Source organism: Tenrec ecaudatus, chromosome 18 (genome assembly GCF_050624435.1).
Source record: "Tenrec ecaudatus isolate mTenEca1 chromosome 18, mTenEca1.hap1, whole genome shotgun sequence".
Taxonomy (NCBI): domain Eukaryota; kingdom Metazoa; phylum Chordata; class Mammalia; order Afrosoricida; family Tenrecidae; genus Tenrec; species Tenrec ecaudatus.
This window is the reverse complement of record NC_134547.1, coordinates 8,813,183-8,828,061: the sequence shown is the minus strand read 5'-3', so window position 1 is coordinate 8,828,061 and position 14,879 is coordinate 8,813,183. Positions and strand designations below refer to the sequence as shown.

The 14,879-nt window shown below is 51.1% G+C and overlaps 1 protein-coding gene across 1 annotated transcript; it reads left to right on the top strand.

The window, feature by feature from the left end:
• The first annotated feature begins 609 nt into the window (after nucleotides 1-609).
• Nucleotides 610-13,140, top strand: DHDH (dihydrodiol dehydrogenase). Its single transcript, XM_075538036.1, has 7 exons — nucleotides 610-699; nucleotides 1,144-1,255; nucleotides 3,309-3,472; nucleotides 6,870-7,122; nucleotides 9,695-9,819; nucleotides 12,617-12,767; nucleotides 13,031-13,140. The coding sequence occupies exons 1-7, from the start codon at nucleotides 610-612 to the stop codon at nucleotides 13,138-13,140; spliced, it is 1,005 nt and encodes a 334-aa protein (XP_075394151.1).
• Nucleotides 13,141-14,879: the final 1,739 nt, after the last annotated feature.

The following is a 14,879-nucleotide window of genomic DNA, read 5'->3' as shown; positions in this document are numbered from 1 at the left end:
GTGGAGACCCAATGCCCATCTGTAGATAATCAGACATCCCCTAACAGAAGAGTGACAAGGAAGAGATGAGCCAGTCAGGCTGCAGTACAGCACCGATGAAACATACAACTTTCCTCTAGTTCTTTAATGCCCCCCCACCCCACTATCATGATCCCAATTTACCTTACAAATCCAGCTAGACCAGAGTATATACACGGGTACAGATAAGAGCTGGAAACACAGGGAATCCAGGACAGATAAACCCCTCAGGACCAATAGTGAGAGGAGCAATACCAGGAGGGTAAGGGGGTGGTGGGGGTAGAAATGGGGAACCAATCACAATGATCTACATTGAACTCCCGCCCTGGGGGACGGACAACAGAAAATTGGGTGAAGGGAGACATCAGTCCGTGTAAGACATGAAAAAATAATACCAACGTGTAAATTATCAAGGGTTCATGAGGAAGGGAGGGGGGAAATGAGGAGCCAGCGAACGGGGACTCTCCAATAAGAAGCAGCGTAGGGCGCGTGGGGGCGGAGCCTGTCCCCACCCCCTGGTGTGCGGGGCGTCCCGGCTTTCATTTGAGCGGCGCGGGCCGGTCCGAGGCTTGGGGACTTCTGGCGGTGGCGATGGCGCTGCGCTGGGGCATCGTGTCGGTTGGGCTCATATCCAGCGACTTCACGACCGTGCTGCGTGCGATGCCTCCTTCCGAGCATCAGGTCTGGGGGCCGAGGAGGCGAGAGGGGCTGCGTCCTGGGTCCGATGAAGTTTGGGGTTAGGGACCCTAATTGAGGCGTCCCGATTGGGTTCTGACATTTAGTAACCTCCTTACTGCTCCCCACTCTGTCCCGCAAGCACATGATCCTGAGGTTTGATCCCGCGAAGGTGACAGTGAAGAGAAACCACTTGACCCTAAAGACGGACTGTCCCCGAAACCCTAATCCGGGCCGCTCTGAGTCTGGCAGTGGGTTTGGGTTGGGGGCTTGGGTCCCCAGACCCACTGCTTACCAAGACCCAGATGTCCAACCCACTAGCCACCTCCTTTCCCCAGCCTCCCACCTTGAGAGATGGAAACGCAGCATCACTGCCCTGCCACCCACCTGCTTCCCATGCCTGCCCCACCCCAGCCCTGAAACCCGACCCTGATGCCAGTGTTCCCACAGGTGGTGGCGGTGGCGGCCAGAGACCTGAGCAGGGCGAAGGAATTTGCACGCAAGCATGAAATCCCCAAGGCTTACGGCTCCTACGAGGAGCTGGCCAAGGACCCGAACGTGGGTGAGTGGCAGACGCCGCGGGTCCAGTTCTTTCCAGGTTTCGGAAGACCTTTGGATGGGGGAGGCGGAGCTCTAACTAGAAATCTGCTTCGCCTGGAATGAGCTCCGAAACCGCGGTGACATTGCGGTTTACGAACCAGGCGTCTGCGCCCAGGGCTGGCGCTTGACTTTGCCAGGAAGCGGAGAGCGCCCCAACTCGCAAGGATTCGAGTGATAAATGCCCTGTGGGCAGGCTTGTGTGTCCTGGGGTGGCGGCGGGCAGGACTTCGCAATAGGCAAGACCCTGGCGCCGGCGTTCCGGAGCAAAAACGAACAAGTAAACCAACAGAACACCGCCGTCAAGCCGACACCAACGCATAGTGGGTTATGGAGCCCGGAATTGTTAAAGGCAGTAGAAAGCCCTGTCGTTCTCCAGGAGCAGGTTGCTGGTTTCCAGCAGCTGACAGTGCTGATCGCTGGCCAGAGGACAGGAGGGAGGCGCCTGCACTCCCATGTGCCAGTCTCGGTTCTCTCACCTGCTAATCGTGGGCGCCACGGCGTGGCGTGGTCGCTGGGTGGCGCCCGTGGCTAGGGAGAAAAGTCGGTGGTTAGAACTGGGTCCGGGCTTCCCGGGAGAGGCTCTAGCTGGAACCCAGTGAGGTACCACCGTTGGTCTCCGTGAGTCGAAACAGACTACCTGGTCTTGAGCCCTGATCCCCCGACGGCATTGGCATTGCTGCGTGGTTGAGTTTGAGAACTTGGCGACGTGGCCTCTGCGTTGGGCAGCTAACTACCAGGCCAGCAGTTTGACACCACCAGCCCCGTGCGCAGGAGAACGATGACGCTTTCTACTCTAGAAAATTGACTGTAAAGAATTACAGTTAAAAAAAGGGGTGGGGGTGCAGTCTCAGAAACCCACCGGATCTGAGGTCCTTGTCCTCTGGGGTCACTGTCAGCCAGAATCCACTCAACGGCAGTCAGTGTGGTTTGGGGAGACCATGGCAGAAAGCAGAGAAAGGTCAGAGGAGGCAGTCCCTGGTGAAATGAAAACAAACGAACACACATTTGCCCTCTAATTCACGGAGATCTCATGTATTAGAGTGAGTCCAAAAGAATCGCTCTTGGGTCCCAGTTCAAACGTTTTAAACGTGTCTGTGAGATCAGTGCGAGGCTGCAGACAGGTTCTCATTGATAACATAGCTTAGTCTCCTGAAACCAAACCAAACTCACCGCCATCGGGGCCATTCTGACCCATTGCTACCCTACAGGGCAGGGTAGAACTGCCCCCTGTGGGTTTCTGAGACTGTAACTCTTAAGGGAGTGGAAAGCCTCGTCTTTCTCCTGCTGAACTGGCTGATTGTCTCGGACACCGCTGACCTGATTAGCAGACAGATGTGTGAAAGGTACTATCCAAACAGTAGTTTCCTAAGGCATCTGCTGGGCCAGTTAAATTCCAAGCGGAGAAGTCAGTCCAGGGGGTTATGGTGACAGCTTCGGAAATTGCTGTCACTCTCTCCTTTGAAAAAGAAGTCCTTGGGAAGTCTTACCCCATCCCACTTACAGCCCTGACCTTACCCCATTTAGACTTCCTTTTGCTCCCCCATTTCAAAGAACATTTCAGAGGAAGACCATCTGAGCCCCTTGGGGATTCTCAAACAGCTGGTTCAACATGGCCCTAAGCTGAAAAGAGTAGGATTCTTTGGAAGACAAGTTGGAGAGCTGGCAACGCCACTTTCAGAAATGTGTGGACCTCAAAAACGAAACAATTCGCTGCCAAGTAGTGGATTCTGACTTCGGAGGCCCGGTGACAAGGCGTTCAGCACTTGGTGCTGATCCTCAAGGTCAGCAGTTCGAAACCACCAGCCACTCGGTGCAGCAGAAACCAAGTTTTCTACTCCTGTAGAGAGGGAGGGTGTGTGTGTGTGTGTGTGTGTGTGTGTGTGTGTGTGTGTGTGTGACTATGACTCCAGTTGGAGGTGTGGGGTGTTGGAAATTCTGGGGGTGTCATCTCCAGCGTGGGATCTGGGGTGGGCAGAGCTGGTAACGTCTTGGCCTGATTGTGTTTCCCCCGCTAGAGGTGGCCTACATTGGGACCCAGCACCCCCAGCATAAAGCCGCGGTGATGCTGTGCCTGGCGGGGGGAAAGGCCGTGTTGTGTGAGAAGCCCCTGGCAGTAAACGCCGCAGAAGTGCACGAGATGGTGGCCGAGGCCCGCTCCAGAGGCCTCTTCCTTATGGAGGTGACGTGCCGGGTGGGGTCGAGGGGCGCCTTCCAACATCCAACACGGGGGAGCCCACAGAGGACCAGAACTAGTGCCCCAAGCACCGTTGGTGGATTCAAACTTGCGCCCCTGCCGTGCTTCACCATGCTGCCAGGGCCCCTCAGCTTTCGTCCTAGGGAATATCATAGCGGGTACATGCCTTGGCAGAGTGGGCTCGGGGCCAGTTCTGCCCTGCCCTGTAGGGTCGCTGTGTGTCCGAATTGACTCGATGGCAGAGTTTGGTTCGGGTTTCAATTCCTCCTGGTAGGTTCTGCCAGTCAGGAGTCCCTGGTGGTACCACTGCGTACAGCACACACAAACCTGACAGTCAACTTCCAGGAAGATGAGCGGACCACCTTGGAAACCCTGCGGGCAGCCCTGCTCTGTCCTATGGGTGTCTGCGTCAGAATCCATCCACTGGCAAGCAGCCCGCTCGTTCCCCGGGCAGTAGGAAGGGGCTGCTGTGGGTTGTTCTCAAGGTCCTGCTCAAAGCTTCTAAACCAGTCTGCAAAATGTCCTATGTCGAAGCTTCGGAAAAACCAAGGTTGAGTGCGTTGTTTCCTGTTCCCACCGAAACAAACAAACATAAAGACCCTCAAATCCCTACGAGACAGGGTAGGACTGCCCCTGTGGGTTTCTGAGACAGAAACTCTTTTTTTTGTTTTTTTTATAGATCATTTTATTGAGAGCTCTTACAACTCTTGTTACAATCCATGCATCAGTTGTATCTGACATATTCGTACATCTGTTGCCATCGATCTTTTCTAGACATTTACTTTCTGTGGAGTCCTGTGATCAGCTCCTCTTTTTATTTCCCCTCTCCTCCCACCCTCGGAGCCCCTTGATAGATGATAGATTGTTACTATTTTCCTATCTCACACCGACCGCTGTCTCCCTTCCCCTCCGGTTTCTATTGTTCTTCCCCCTGGAGGGGGGCGTGTGGCTATGTGCCATTCATTGGATCGTCCCCCCTTCCTTCCCATCTCTCCCCCCTTCCCCCCTGCCCTTGATGGAAACCCTTTACAAAAGTAGAGAACGCTGTCTTTCTCCCCCAGTTGACCCCGCCAATCCCAGATTTTGATTACATTCCTGAAGTTGTTTTTAGGGACATTTCCGGGTGGTGCAGGGTATTCGATGTAGGGATGCTGACCACAAGGTTGCCGGTTCCAGTCTACCAGCAGCTCCATGTGAGACAGATGAGGCGGTCTGTTTCCCTACGGAGTTAGAGCCTGGGAAACCCACAAGGGAGGGGCAGTTCGACCCTCTCCTGCAGGGTCGCTGGGAGTTGGCCTTGACGCAGAGGCAGTGGGTTGGGTTTGGGTTTGGGTCAGGGGTTGAGGCATTCCAGGATCTATGTGGCCCTTGGAGTGGGCAGCCCCCATGCCTGGTTGGTGAGGCCTTTAGTGGACATAGCATGGGGCACCCCGGTCCGGGGGTCTCCAGGGAGGTTTCCTGCAGGTGGGGCAGAGTACCTGACACGGGCCAGTAGGGTCAGAGAGGAAAAGCCTAGGTAAGACTCACAGGCCACAGAGTACACGGATTGCTCAAATTCGGGCTGACCATGAGCTTGGACCACCCCAGCCTGGCTTTCTGGAGAATCCCATCCCTGACTTTCTCACCGCGTGGCGCGTGATTTCCCTGGACTGAAGCTCAGTTTTCTCCTCTATCCAGTAGACCTGGTGAGAGGCACCTGGCAGGGTTGGTGGCCAGACTCATTCAGGCCAAGCTTGGCCAGTGCTTTGCCCATACTGAAATCTCATTGCCACCGAGTTGATTTCAACTCTCCGGGACAGAGTTGAACTGCCCCCGTGGGGTTTCCAAGGCTGTATGCTATCTGGCAGCCGACTGCCTCATCTTCCTCCCACGGATCCATGCCGCAGCACCACCAGAGAGCCTTTGGCCCATGACACCTCGGTCCAGAAGTGATATCGGGCGATGGGGAGCCATAGACAGGCATTGAGCAGGGGTGGGACAGAGCCAGCTCTACAGAAGGAATGCTCCCTCTGAGGTCATGTGCGATGTGGGCTGGACGGGAGATGCTGGTGGCCCCCTGGAGGGAGACTGGGATAACGACCCAAGTGCAGCAGGTCAAGGGTCAAGTTAGAGCTGAGGTCAATGGAGAGGAGGGGGTCAGGGAGAGAGAGGCATTGGCAGGAGGGTGGCAACGTGGGAACCAGTGGGCTGCAGGGAGGAGGAATCTGGTGTGGAGACAGGGGCAGGTGTGCAAAGACTGAGTTCAGTGGTTCTCTGTGGGGTACAGAAGGATTTCTCCCAAACTGTCTCCCCCAAATATATGCCAGACAGCTGCTTGGGAATGACTATACTTGGAGGTCATCAGAAGTAGGTCAGGGGTTATTCTCCCTCAGAGCTATCAGCCATCTAGAGCAAGTAGTTACCACTGTTTATCCCACAACAAATAGGGCTCACTCCCTTCTAATAAGGATAGTAGTTGTCTGTTTCCTTGTAGGAGACCCCTGAGGTCAAACCCATACAAGGATGATCAAGGTTAGGTAGTCATCTTGAATCTAGGGTCCGCCCATCTTGTCACATGTATAACCCCAATCCCTCCCCTTCCTATTGTGTGTATGTCCCTAGACCACCCCTTCCCATTACTGTATTGCCTATAGTACAGCCCCTTCCTGTGACATATGTCCTCATCTGTAATTAGGGGGCTTGCATGTCCCCAGAGAATATAAAAGGGGCTGGGGCTACCATTAAACTCTCTCTCTCTCCCTCCACGTGGACCATCATGCGGGGCAGAGGTGAGCATGCTACCATGAATTGTGTCTGACTCTCATTTATTTCAATACTTCACTTCTATCTCTCATGCTCTCTATAACTTTACTATGATCTTTACTTATTATCGCTGTACAATTGCGCCTACCGGACCCGTAATGATGTGTTAGGGGCTGGCTTCCCCTGACAGTTCTCAACCGGGGGGGGGGTTGTGACCCCTTTTGGGGTCACCTGATTCATCACAGGAGCAAAATGATTTATAGTTGGGGGGTCACCACCACATTAGGAACTGTATGAAAGGGTCGTAGCATTAGGAAGGTTGAGAACCCCTGGCCTAGCTCATATTCCAAACCAAACTCACCACTCTGGAGTTATTGTGACCCTACAGGAGGATTTACAGCAGGCTTCTGAGTTTCCGAGGCTGCCAGTCATTAGAAGAGCACACAGCCTCATCTTTCTCTCAAGAAGCGGCTGGTGGGCTTGAACTGCTGACTTTGCCATTAACAGCGCCATGTATACCTCACTGTACCACCAGGGTTCCGTAGCCTCAATGTTGGGGCCCCAGAAGAAACCGAGCTGGGGAAAAGCTGAAACTTGACCCTTCCCCCTTCTCCTAACCTCTGCCCTCTGCCCTCTGCAGGCCATCTGGACACGATTCTTTCCAGCCTTAGAGGCTCTGAGGGACGTTCTGGCCCAGGGAACTCTGGGAGACCTTCGGGTGGCTCGAGCAGAGTTCGGGAAAGACCTTACCATTCTGCCCCGGGCCACTGACTGGGCTCAGGCTGGCGGGGGCCTGCTGGACATTGGCATCTACTGCATCCAGTTCATCTCCATGGTCTTCGGCAGGCAGAGGCCTGAGAAGATCTCTGCAGTCGGGCGGCGCCATGAAACCGGTAAGGTCTATCCTGGACCACTGAGGAGCGAGGAGCCTGGGGGGTGGGCTGCTAACCAAAGCATCCAAAGTTCACATCCAGCCAGGATGGGCTGGCCGTCTGCATCTAGAGAGATGTGATTCTGACTCACAGTGACTTGAAGCGCACAAGAGGAAACCCTGCCCGGTCCTGAGCCATCTTCACAGCTGTTGTGGGGTCTACGTCCATCGCTGCCGTCTCTGCGTTCACGTTCAGCCGTCTCCTTGATGGCCTTCACACAGTGGTTAGGCACTGGGCTGCCAAGACGGCAAAAGTGAGGAGTGTGAAACCACCAGCCCCTCCACAGGAGAGATGAGGCTTTCTACTCCTGTAAAGAGTTTCAGTCTTAGAAACCCACAGGGCCAACTCCACCCTGTCCTGTTTGGTTGTGATCAGTTGGAATTGACTCAGTGGTATTGAGTTTGTTTTTTGGAGGGTTTTTTTTTGTATTCTAAAGATTATAATCTATGCCAATAAAACTGAATTTAAAAAAAGAGATCACATCTAGAAAATCTAATGGGACAATTCCCCTCTGTGACTCAGTAGCAGGGTTTGTTTTTGTTCTTTTGAAACAACGTTTGTTTTTTTTTGTTGCAGGGTACAGAAAGTTTTTAAACCTTGGTGTGTTAGTCCAGGTTGAGCAGGAAAACCAATTCAGGGACACTCCTGTGTATATATGAGAGTTTTATTCTATTTTTTAAAGAGAGTTTTATATCAAGAAGTAATCATGTATCAAAAGAACATCCCAGCCCAGTCCAACATAAGTCCGATACTAGTCCACAAGTCCCTCTGCAGACTCACACAGCCACGTGCAATGATGCAGAATACAGGAGGATCACAGGCCGTGCGTGCAGAGTCATGCGGATCCAGTGGCAGTGGTCACATCGCAGGGCTCTGCCAGCCAGCAGGGTCAGCCAGCAGGAAGGTGAAGGCAGAGAGACAAGGGGAGGTTCCCAGGACCCTCTTTATGAGAGGGCCACGCCCAGAAGGAGGTGCCATCAGGCTGTGACAGGATTGACAGGTTGAATACCACACCTATCCTTTTCTGTAGCTTCCAGTTGACTTGAAACTATGTAGCCACCACTCTGGGAAATGTAGCCATCTGTTCTGGAGTCCTGGCATGGTTAAGAACTCCCCTGCTAACTGATAGGTCAGCAGTCCAAACCCCCCAGAGGTTCCCCTACCAATGGACAAGGTCCTTTGCTTCCATAACGATGCTCACCGTGGGAACCCCGGGGGGCAGTTCTGCTCTGTCCTAGAGTCGCTATGAGCCGGAATCCACTTGCCAACAACAGATACTTGATAGTGATAACATGGAGGTAGAAATTCTCCCGGGGAGTCAGGTTAGACAGCTGGAGGAACTTCCCACCGGAAGTTGTTGAGTAACCACTCTTTCTAATGGCTTTCATTGTGCAATCTTGGCCCAGGCCCTCAACATCTCTGAGCTGGAGTCTACCGGTGAAATGACAAAGCATAGCACTTCCATAAGGACATCACGACATGTCTGATGAAAGGGGAAGCCGTTAGTTTAATAAACTTGCTCCATTTTGAAGCTGTCTCAGTGATCCTTGACGACATAATAAACTACCCCAAAACTCAATGACTTAAAAGATAAAATCATTTCGTCGCGGGTGCTTCTGTGGGTTGGCGACTGAGGCAGGGCTTAACCTGACCGGTTCTCCTGCTGGGCTCAGTCACAGAGCTGCAGCCAACTGGACGTTGGCTGAGACTGGAGGGCCAAGGACTGCTTCGATCATATCTCTTAGAGGGAGCAGGCTATTGCTTGCAAGTCTCGGTTATAAATGTATAACCTCCAAAAAAACGAAACCCGGAATTTTCCCCCTAACAAAACAACTTTATCACCTTCAAAGTCCTCTCCATGACACTTAATACACTTGTCAAATCTGCAGTTCCACTCTTGGAAATATTTTTCAGACTCATCGTTTGGATGGCTGACAGCACCTCCCTAGTTTTTTTTTTCTTCACCTCTTCCTACATTGTCAAATCGCTGTCCTTTCATGCCCCTCTGCATGCTCAGAAACAGAAAGAAGTCGCAGGGAGCGAGGTCGGGTGAGTCAGGTGCATGGGAGTGAGGTAGGGTGAGTCAGGTGCATGGGAGTGAGGTAGGGTGAGTCAAGTATGTGAGACAAGAGAAGCATGTTGGCTTTTGCCAGTACTTGGTGCACTGAGATGGCTGCATGAGGCATTGTCCTGGAAGCAAAACCAGTCTCCGTCCTGGTCCCCGCCCGCTACCCATCAGACCTTTTATTGTTGCAAACTGTTGCACAATCTTTTAAGAACCTCTAAATAGAAAGCTGGATGAACAGTCTGACCTGGTGGAATGAACTCCAAATGCACCATCCCCCTCACATCAAAACAAACCAGCATCAATTTGTTTGTTTTTTGGGGGGGTGGGTGGGGGTATCCCTTTGTATACTTTGTTTCTTTCTATGGGTGAATCACAGGTGAGCTCTCCTGTTTTGGGGGGGGGCGGGGGGAGCAGGATGTGAGCCCCTGAGCCCAGCCCAGGCCCTGAGCACTGCCTTCCTTCCAGGTGTGGATGACACAGTCACTGTCCTGCTACAGTACCCGGGAGGGGTCCACGGCAGCTTCACCTGCAGCATCACTGCCGAGCTGAACAACACGGCCTTTGTGAGCGGTACCAAGGGCAAGGCCCTGGTAAGAAGGACAACCAGGGGCCGGGAATCGAGGTGCTCCACAAGGAGAGGAGGCTGTTTCCGGCTGACAGAGGGGGCAATAGTGAATCCCTCCTCCTCATGAACCAGGCCCAGAGTGTCCTTTGGGCCTCCAGGCACCCACCTGTGGGTAAACATTTTAGTTGCTCAAATACCTCTAGGTCAGAAGAGAAACCAGTCCTCAATAACCACGATTCCAGGGCTGTTAGGAGCCTTGAAGGAGCTTTCTGAGCAGTTCTGTTACCCAAGGTCACCTTCCTGGGCCCTCTTGCTACAAAGAAATATTGTAATATTGTAGCAAGCCCTATGGGATTCTGCAGTCAGGACTGCACACCGAGTTGGGTCTTGATTGATGTTCTGAGAGACCTCAATCCCTTAGGGCAGTGGTTCTCAACCTTCCTCGTGCTGCCACCCTTTCATACAGTTCCTCATGCGGTGGTGACCCACAACCATAAAATGATTCTCGTTGCTGCTTCATCGCTGTCATTTTGCTACTATTATGAACCGTCATGTAAATATCTGATATGCAGGATGTATTTCCATGGTTAAAAATCGAACATAAACAAAACAAAAGCATAGTGATTCATCACAAAACATGATGCAATTATATAGCGTGAAATATTTATGTGTTTTCCAATGCTCTTAGGCGACCCCTGTGAAAGGGGCCGTTCAATCCCCAAGGGGGTTGAGACCCACAGGTTGAGAACCGCTGCCTTAGGTCTTGTTTCTCTGGAGGAAAGGGAATTATACTTCCGTTCCTCGCTTGGGCCAAGCCTGGGTCGTCGGGGTAACTTAGGCTTCCCAAGAAGTCTCTCTGGCGATAGTCACCACATTCTTCATGTCAGAGGACAGGGCTGGGATGCCTGGGTGTCCTTCTCCCTAAGGAGATTCACCCAGGCACCCAAAGAAGCCACTGAGTCATGCAAACAGTTACACACCAGACTAACTGACTCAGGTTTGGGCTCCTCTCAGAGAGATGGCCCAGAAAACAGGCCTGGCAGTCTCCCTCAGAAGGGCGCTGCCCGGAATGCCCTATGGAGTAATACTAGACCACCTTCAGGCATGCCCTTGGGTGGGCACGAATGGGCATCCATTCCACCGCACCTGACAACAGAAACGACGACAACCACAAGCATGTCTCCTATCAGGTCTTCTTGTTTTGGGGTGCCCTCAACTTGGGGGGCCCTCACAGTGACCCCCATGTGACAGGACAGAAAAGCTCCAGACGCGTGGGGCTGTGCTCCCAATGGTTGGCAGTTCGAAACATCCAGCCACTCAGCCTAGGGAGAAAAGACAGAGCTTTCTACACCCCTCAAAGGTTCCCAGTGTTGGAAACTGGCAAGGGCCATTCCACCCTGTCCTCCAGGGTCGCTGTGAGTGGAATGGGCATCGACTCGATGGCAGGCACGTGTTTTGTTTATTGGTGTACCATAATCATGACCCAGAGGCATTTTTTATGTGGATTTTTAAAAAATCATTTTATCAGGGGCTCATACAACTCTTATCACAATCCATACATCCAGCCATCATGTCAAGCACATTGGTACATTTGTTGCCATCATCATTTGAGCCCTTGATATCAGCTCCTCATTTTTCCCCCTCCCTCCCCACACCCTTCCCTCAGGAGCCCTTGATAATTTATAAATTATTATTATTTTGTCATATCTTACACTGTCCGATGCCTTCCTTCACCCACTTTCCTGTTGTCTGTCCCCCAGGGAGGGGGTTATATGTAGATCCTTGTAATCGGTTCATTCTTTCTACCCCACCTTCCCTCCACCCTCCCAGTATCACCACTTAGAACTGGTCCTGAGGGGTTCATCCGTCCTGGATTCCCTGTGTTTTCAGTTCCTATCTGTACCAGTGTACATCGTCTGGTCTAGCCAGACTTTTAAGACAGAATTGAGGTCATGATAGTGGTGGGGAGGAAGCACTTAGGAACTAGAGGAAAGTTGTATGTTTCATTGTTGCTACACTGCACCCTGACTGGCTTATCTCCTCCCCATGACCCTTCTGTAAGGGGGTATCCATGTTTTGTTTTTTTTGTTTGTTTTTAATGGCAATGATTGCCAGGTCTTTCTTCTACAGAACCCCCCAGGTGAGTTCTAACCACCAATTTAGGGGGTGTAAGCATCCCAGTGCTTCACCATGGTGCCCCCAAGGATAATCTTTATTTATTTGTTTGTTTATGAAAAGATCCTTTGGCTCTCACAAACCTTATCACAATCCACACACAATTGTACCAAGCGTATTTGTACCTATTCTGCCATCATTATTTTCTAGGCATTTACTTCTACGTTTTAAAAATCATTTTCTTGTGGGCTCATACAACTCTTAACACAATCCATACACCCATCCATGGTGTCAAGCACATTTGTACCTTTGTTGCCATCATCAATCTCAAAACATGTACTTGCTATTGACCCCTTGATAGCAGCTCCTCTTTTCTCCCTCCTTCTCTACACCACCCCCCACCATGACCCCTTGATAAATGATTATTATTTTCATATAGGGCGAAGGTTTAGCTATCAGGTTAGAAAGGAATGTGCCCTGGGGGAGACAGACAGACAGAAGAATTCTTGTCAAACACCCTGGCGGATAAGGGATTCACGTAGTTCTCCTATCCACCCGTGAGGGACCTTCCTGGGGTTGGATGGGAGCAGGTGTGAGAGGAGACCCCCGGATGTCACCAAGCACCCCAGTTTGAGATTTTTTTAAATTAATCATTTTATTGTTGGGGAGCTCTCACAAATCACTTTGAGGATCTTACTTCCCTGCAGATCCCTGAGCCCTGCTGGTGCCCAACTGAGCTGGTGGTGAAGGGAGCATGCCAGGTGTTCCCACTGCCCACTACTCCCGAGAAGTTCAACTTTACCAACGGGGCCGGCATGACTTATGAGGCTCAGCATGTCAGAGAGTGCCTGCGCAAGGGTAAGGAAGTGGGGGCTTGGCGTTATGGGGGGGTTGGGCTTGGGGTAGGGGTCGGGAACCCCTCCCCACTGCCTCAGTGGCTCAGTAAGTTCTTTTGGAACTACATCTCCAAGCAACCTCTGGGGCACCCATCTGCCTGAGCCTCCCCTTGCTGTGTCTCAGGGGATTTGGGGAATGGTAGTTCTTTGTTCTCCTGGCAGCGGGAAGTGGTATGTGGCTGGGGGCCAAAGGGGGGGGTGATCTCTGACAGTACGATCCCCTAGGTCTGAAGGAGAGCCCTGTGATCCCCTTGGAGGAGAGTGAGCTCCTGGCTGAAATTCTGGAGGAGATAAGAAGAGCTATTGGCATCACCTACCCCCAGGATAAACATTGATGCCAATGTGAATCAATAAAGACATGGCTTCCATCATGATGTGACTGTGCTTTTTGAGAGCTGGAGGGGAGCTCACCATGAAAAGGGTGAGGATATTTTGAGGAGGAGCTTATGGGGAGAAGACAAGACTACCTTTTCTGCAAGCTCCGGGGTTTGTCTGACTGAGCCTCTCTGACCTTTGACACCCATTACCTGAGAAATTAAAACGCCATTAGTTCTCAACCTTCCTAATACCCCGACCCTATCATACAGTTCCTCATATGGTGGTGACCTCCCAACCATAAAATGATTGTCATTGCTACTTCATCACTGTCATGTTGCTACTGTGATGAATCGGGTGACTCCTATGAAAGGGTCTTTTGACCACCCCCCCCAAAGGGGTCATGACCCACAGGTTGAGAACTGCTGCTTCAGAGATCCTGTCTTTCTGGGTTCCTGAAAAATCCATCCTGCTTCCCTTATCAGCCAACACCTCATTGAATTCAGTGATGAAAGTTAGACTGTAGCTTCTGGCAGAGCTTGAGAAGGATTGGCGTTTCTTTTTCGTGAAGTGTTTGGTAACACTCACCAGCTGAGGCCACCTGGGCCTGATGTTCTCTGTTTCTGAAGGGAATTCACGGTAAGCCCCAATTTACTTCGCAGAGAGTAATCTATTAAGACGATCCATTTCTCCTTGTATACATTTTGGTCGGCTGTATTTCTCACGGAATGTGCCTGTTCCACCAAGGCGCTCCAATTTGTGGGCATAGGATGGCTTCCGGTTTTCTTTTTCTTCAATTTGATTTGGTTGTTGTTGAGAACCAGCACATTGGAACAGACACTGGCTCAGCCCTTCCTCCAGGTGCTGCTCAGTGGTCTTCACAACCATCCTCACCTGCCTTCTCCAAAGTGTCCCTCCCCCATTAAAATAAACTCACTAAGCTTCGTGGCCAAGCTTCCCTGGTACCACTGTCCATTTGATCCCATACAAATAGCTCTAAAGAGATCTTAATGCTCAATATAAGATGTTCATTACTCCCTGCCTGAACTACTATTTGGTTTAAGGAAGATTAAAGGATATATATATATATATATGTATATATTTGTTTCCGATTTAAAGAATACCTCGGGGCAGTTGTTTCAGTGATTCATCCAGCCTCGAGGATCCAAGAAAAATGTGGACTCCATGAGCTGTCCAATTTCTGACTGGCACTATCCCCCTTTTGATCAGGATTGAGCTGTAGAATCTTTTTTTTTTTTTTTTTAGAATCTTTGATCAATACACTCAATAATGAGAGTTCAGCATCATCCGGTTCTCCTGGTCTGATGGCCAAGGAGGCAATCAGCCACCCATTCTATTTCCTCCTCCAGTTCCTGGTTTTCCTTTTTCCTCTGTAGCTCCAGGGGTTATAAAGACGGGTGGTGTTCATTCTTCTTTAAATGATTGGTAGAATTCACCAGTGAAGTCACCAGGGCCTGGTGCTTTCTTCTTTTGGAAAGCTATGGACTTTGGATCTAAATTCTGTAATAGACATTAAACACAAACAAGCAAACCAAAACAAACTCCCTGCCACTGAGTCGAGTTTCCAATACTGTAAGTGTTTACTTGGAGTAGAAAGCCCCATTAAAAAAATCATTTTATTGGGGATTCATACAACTCTTATCACAATCCATACATACATCAGTTGTGTAAAGCATATTTCCACATTCATTGCCCTCATCATTCTCAAAACATTTGCTCTACACTTAAGCCCCTGACA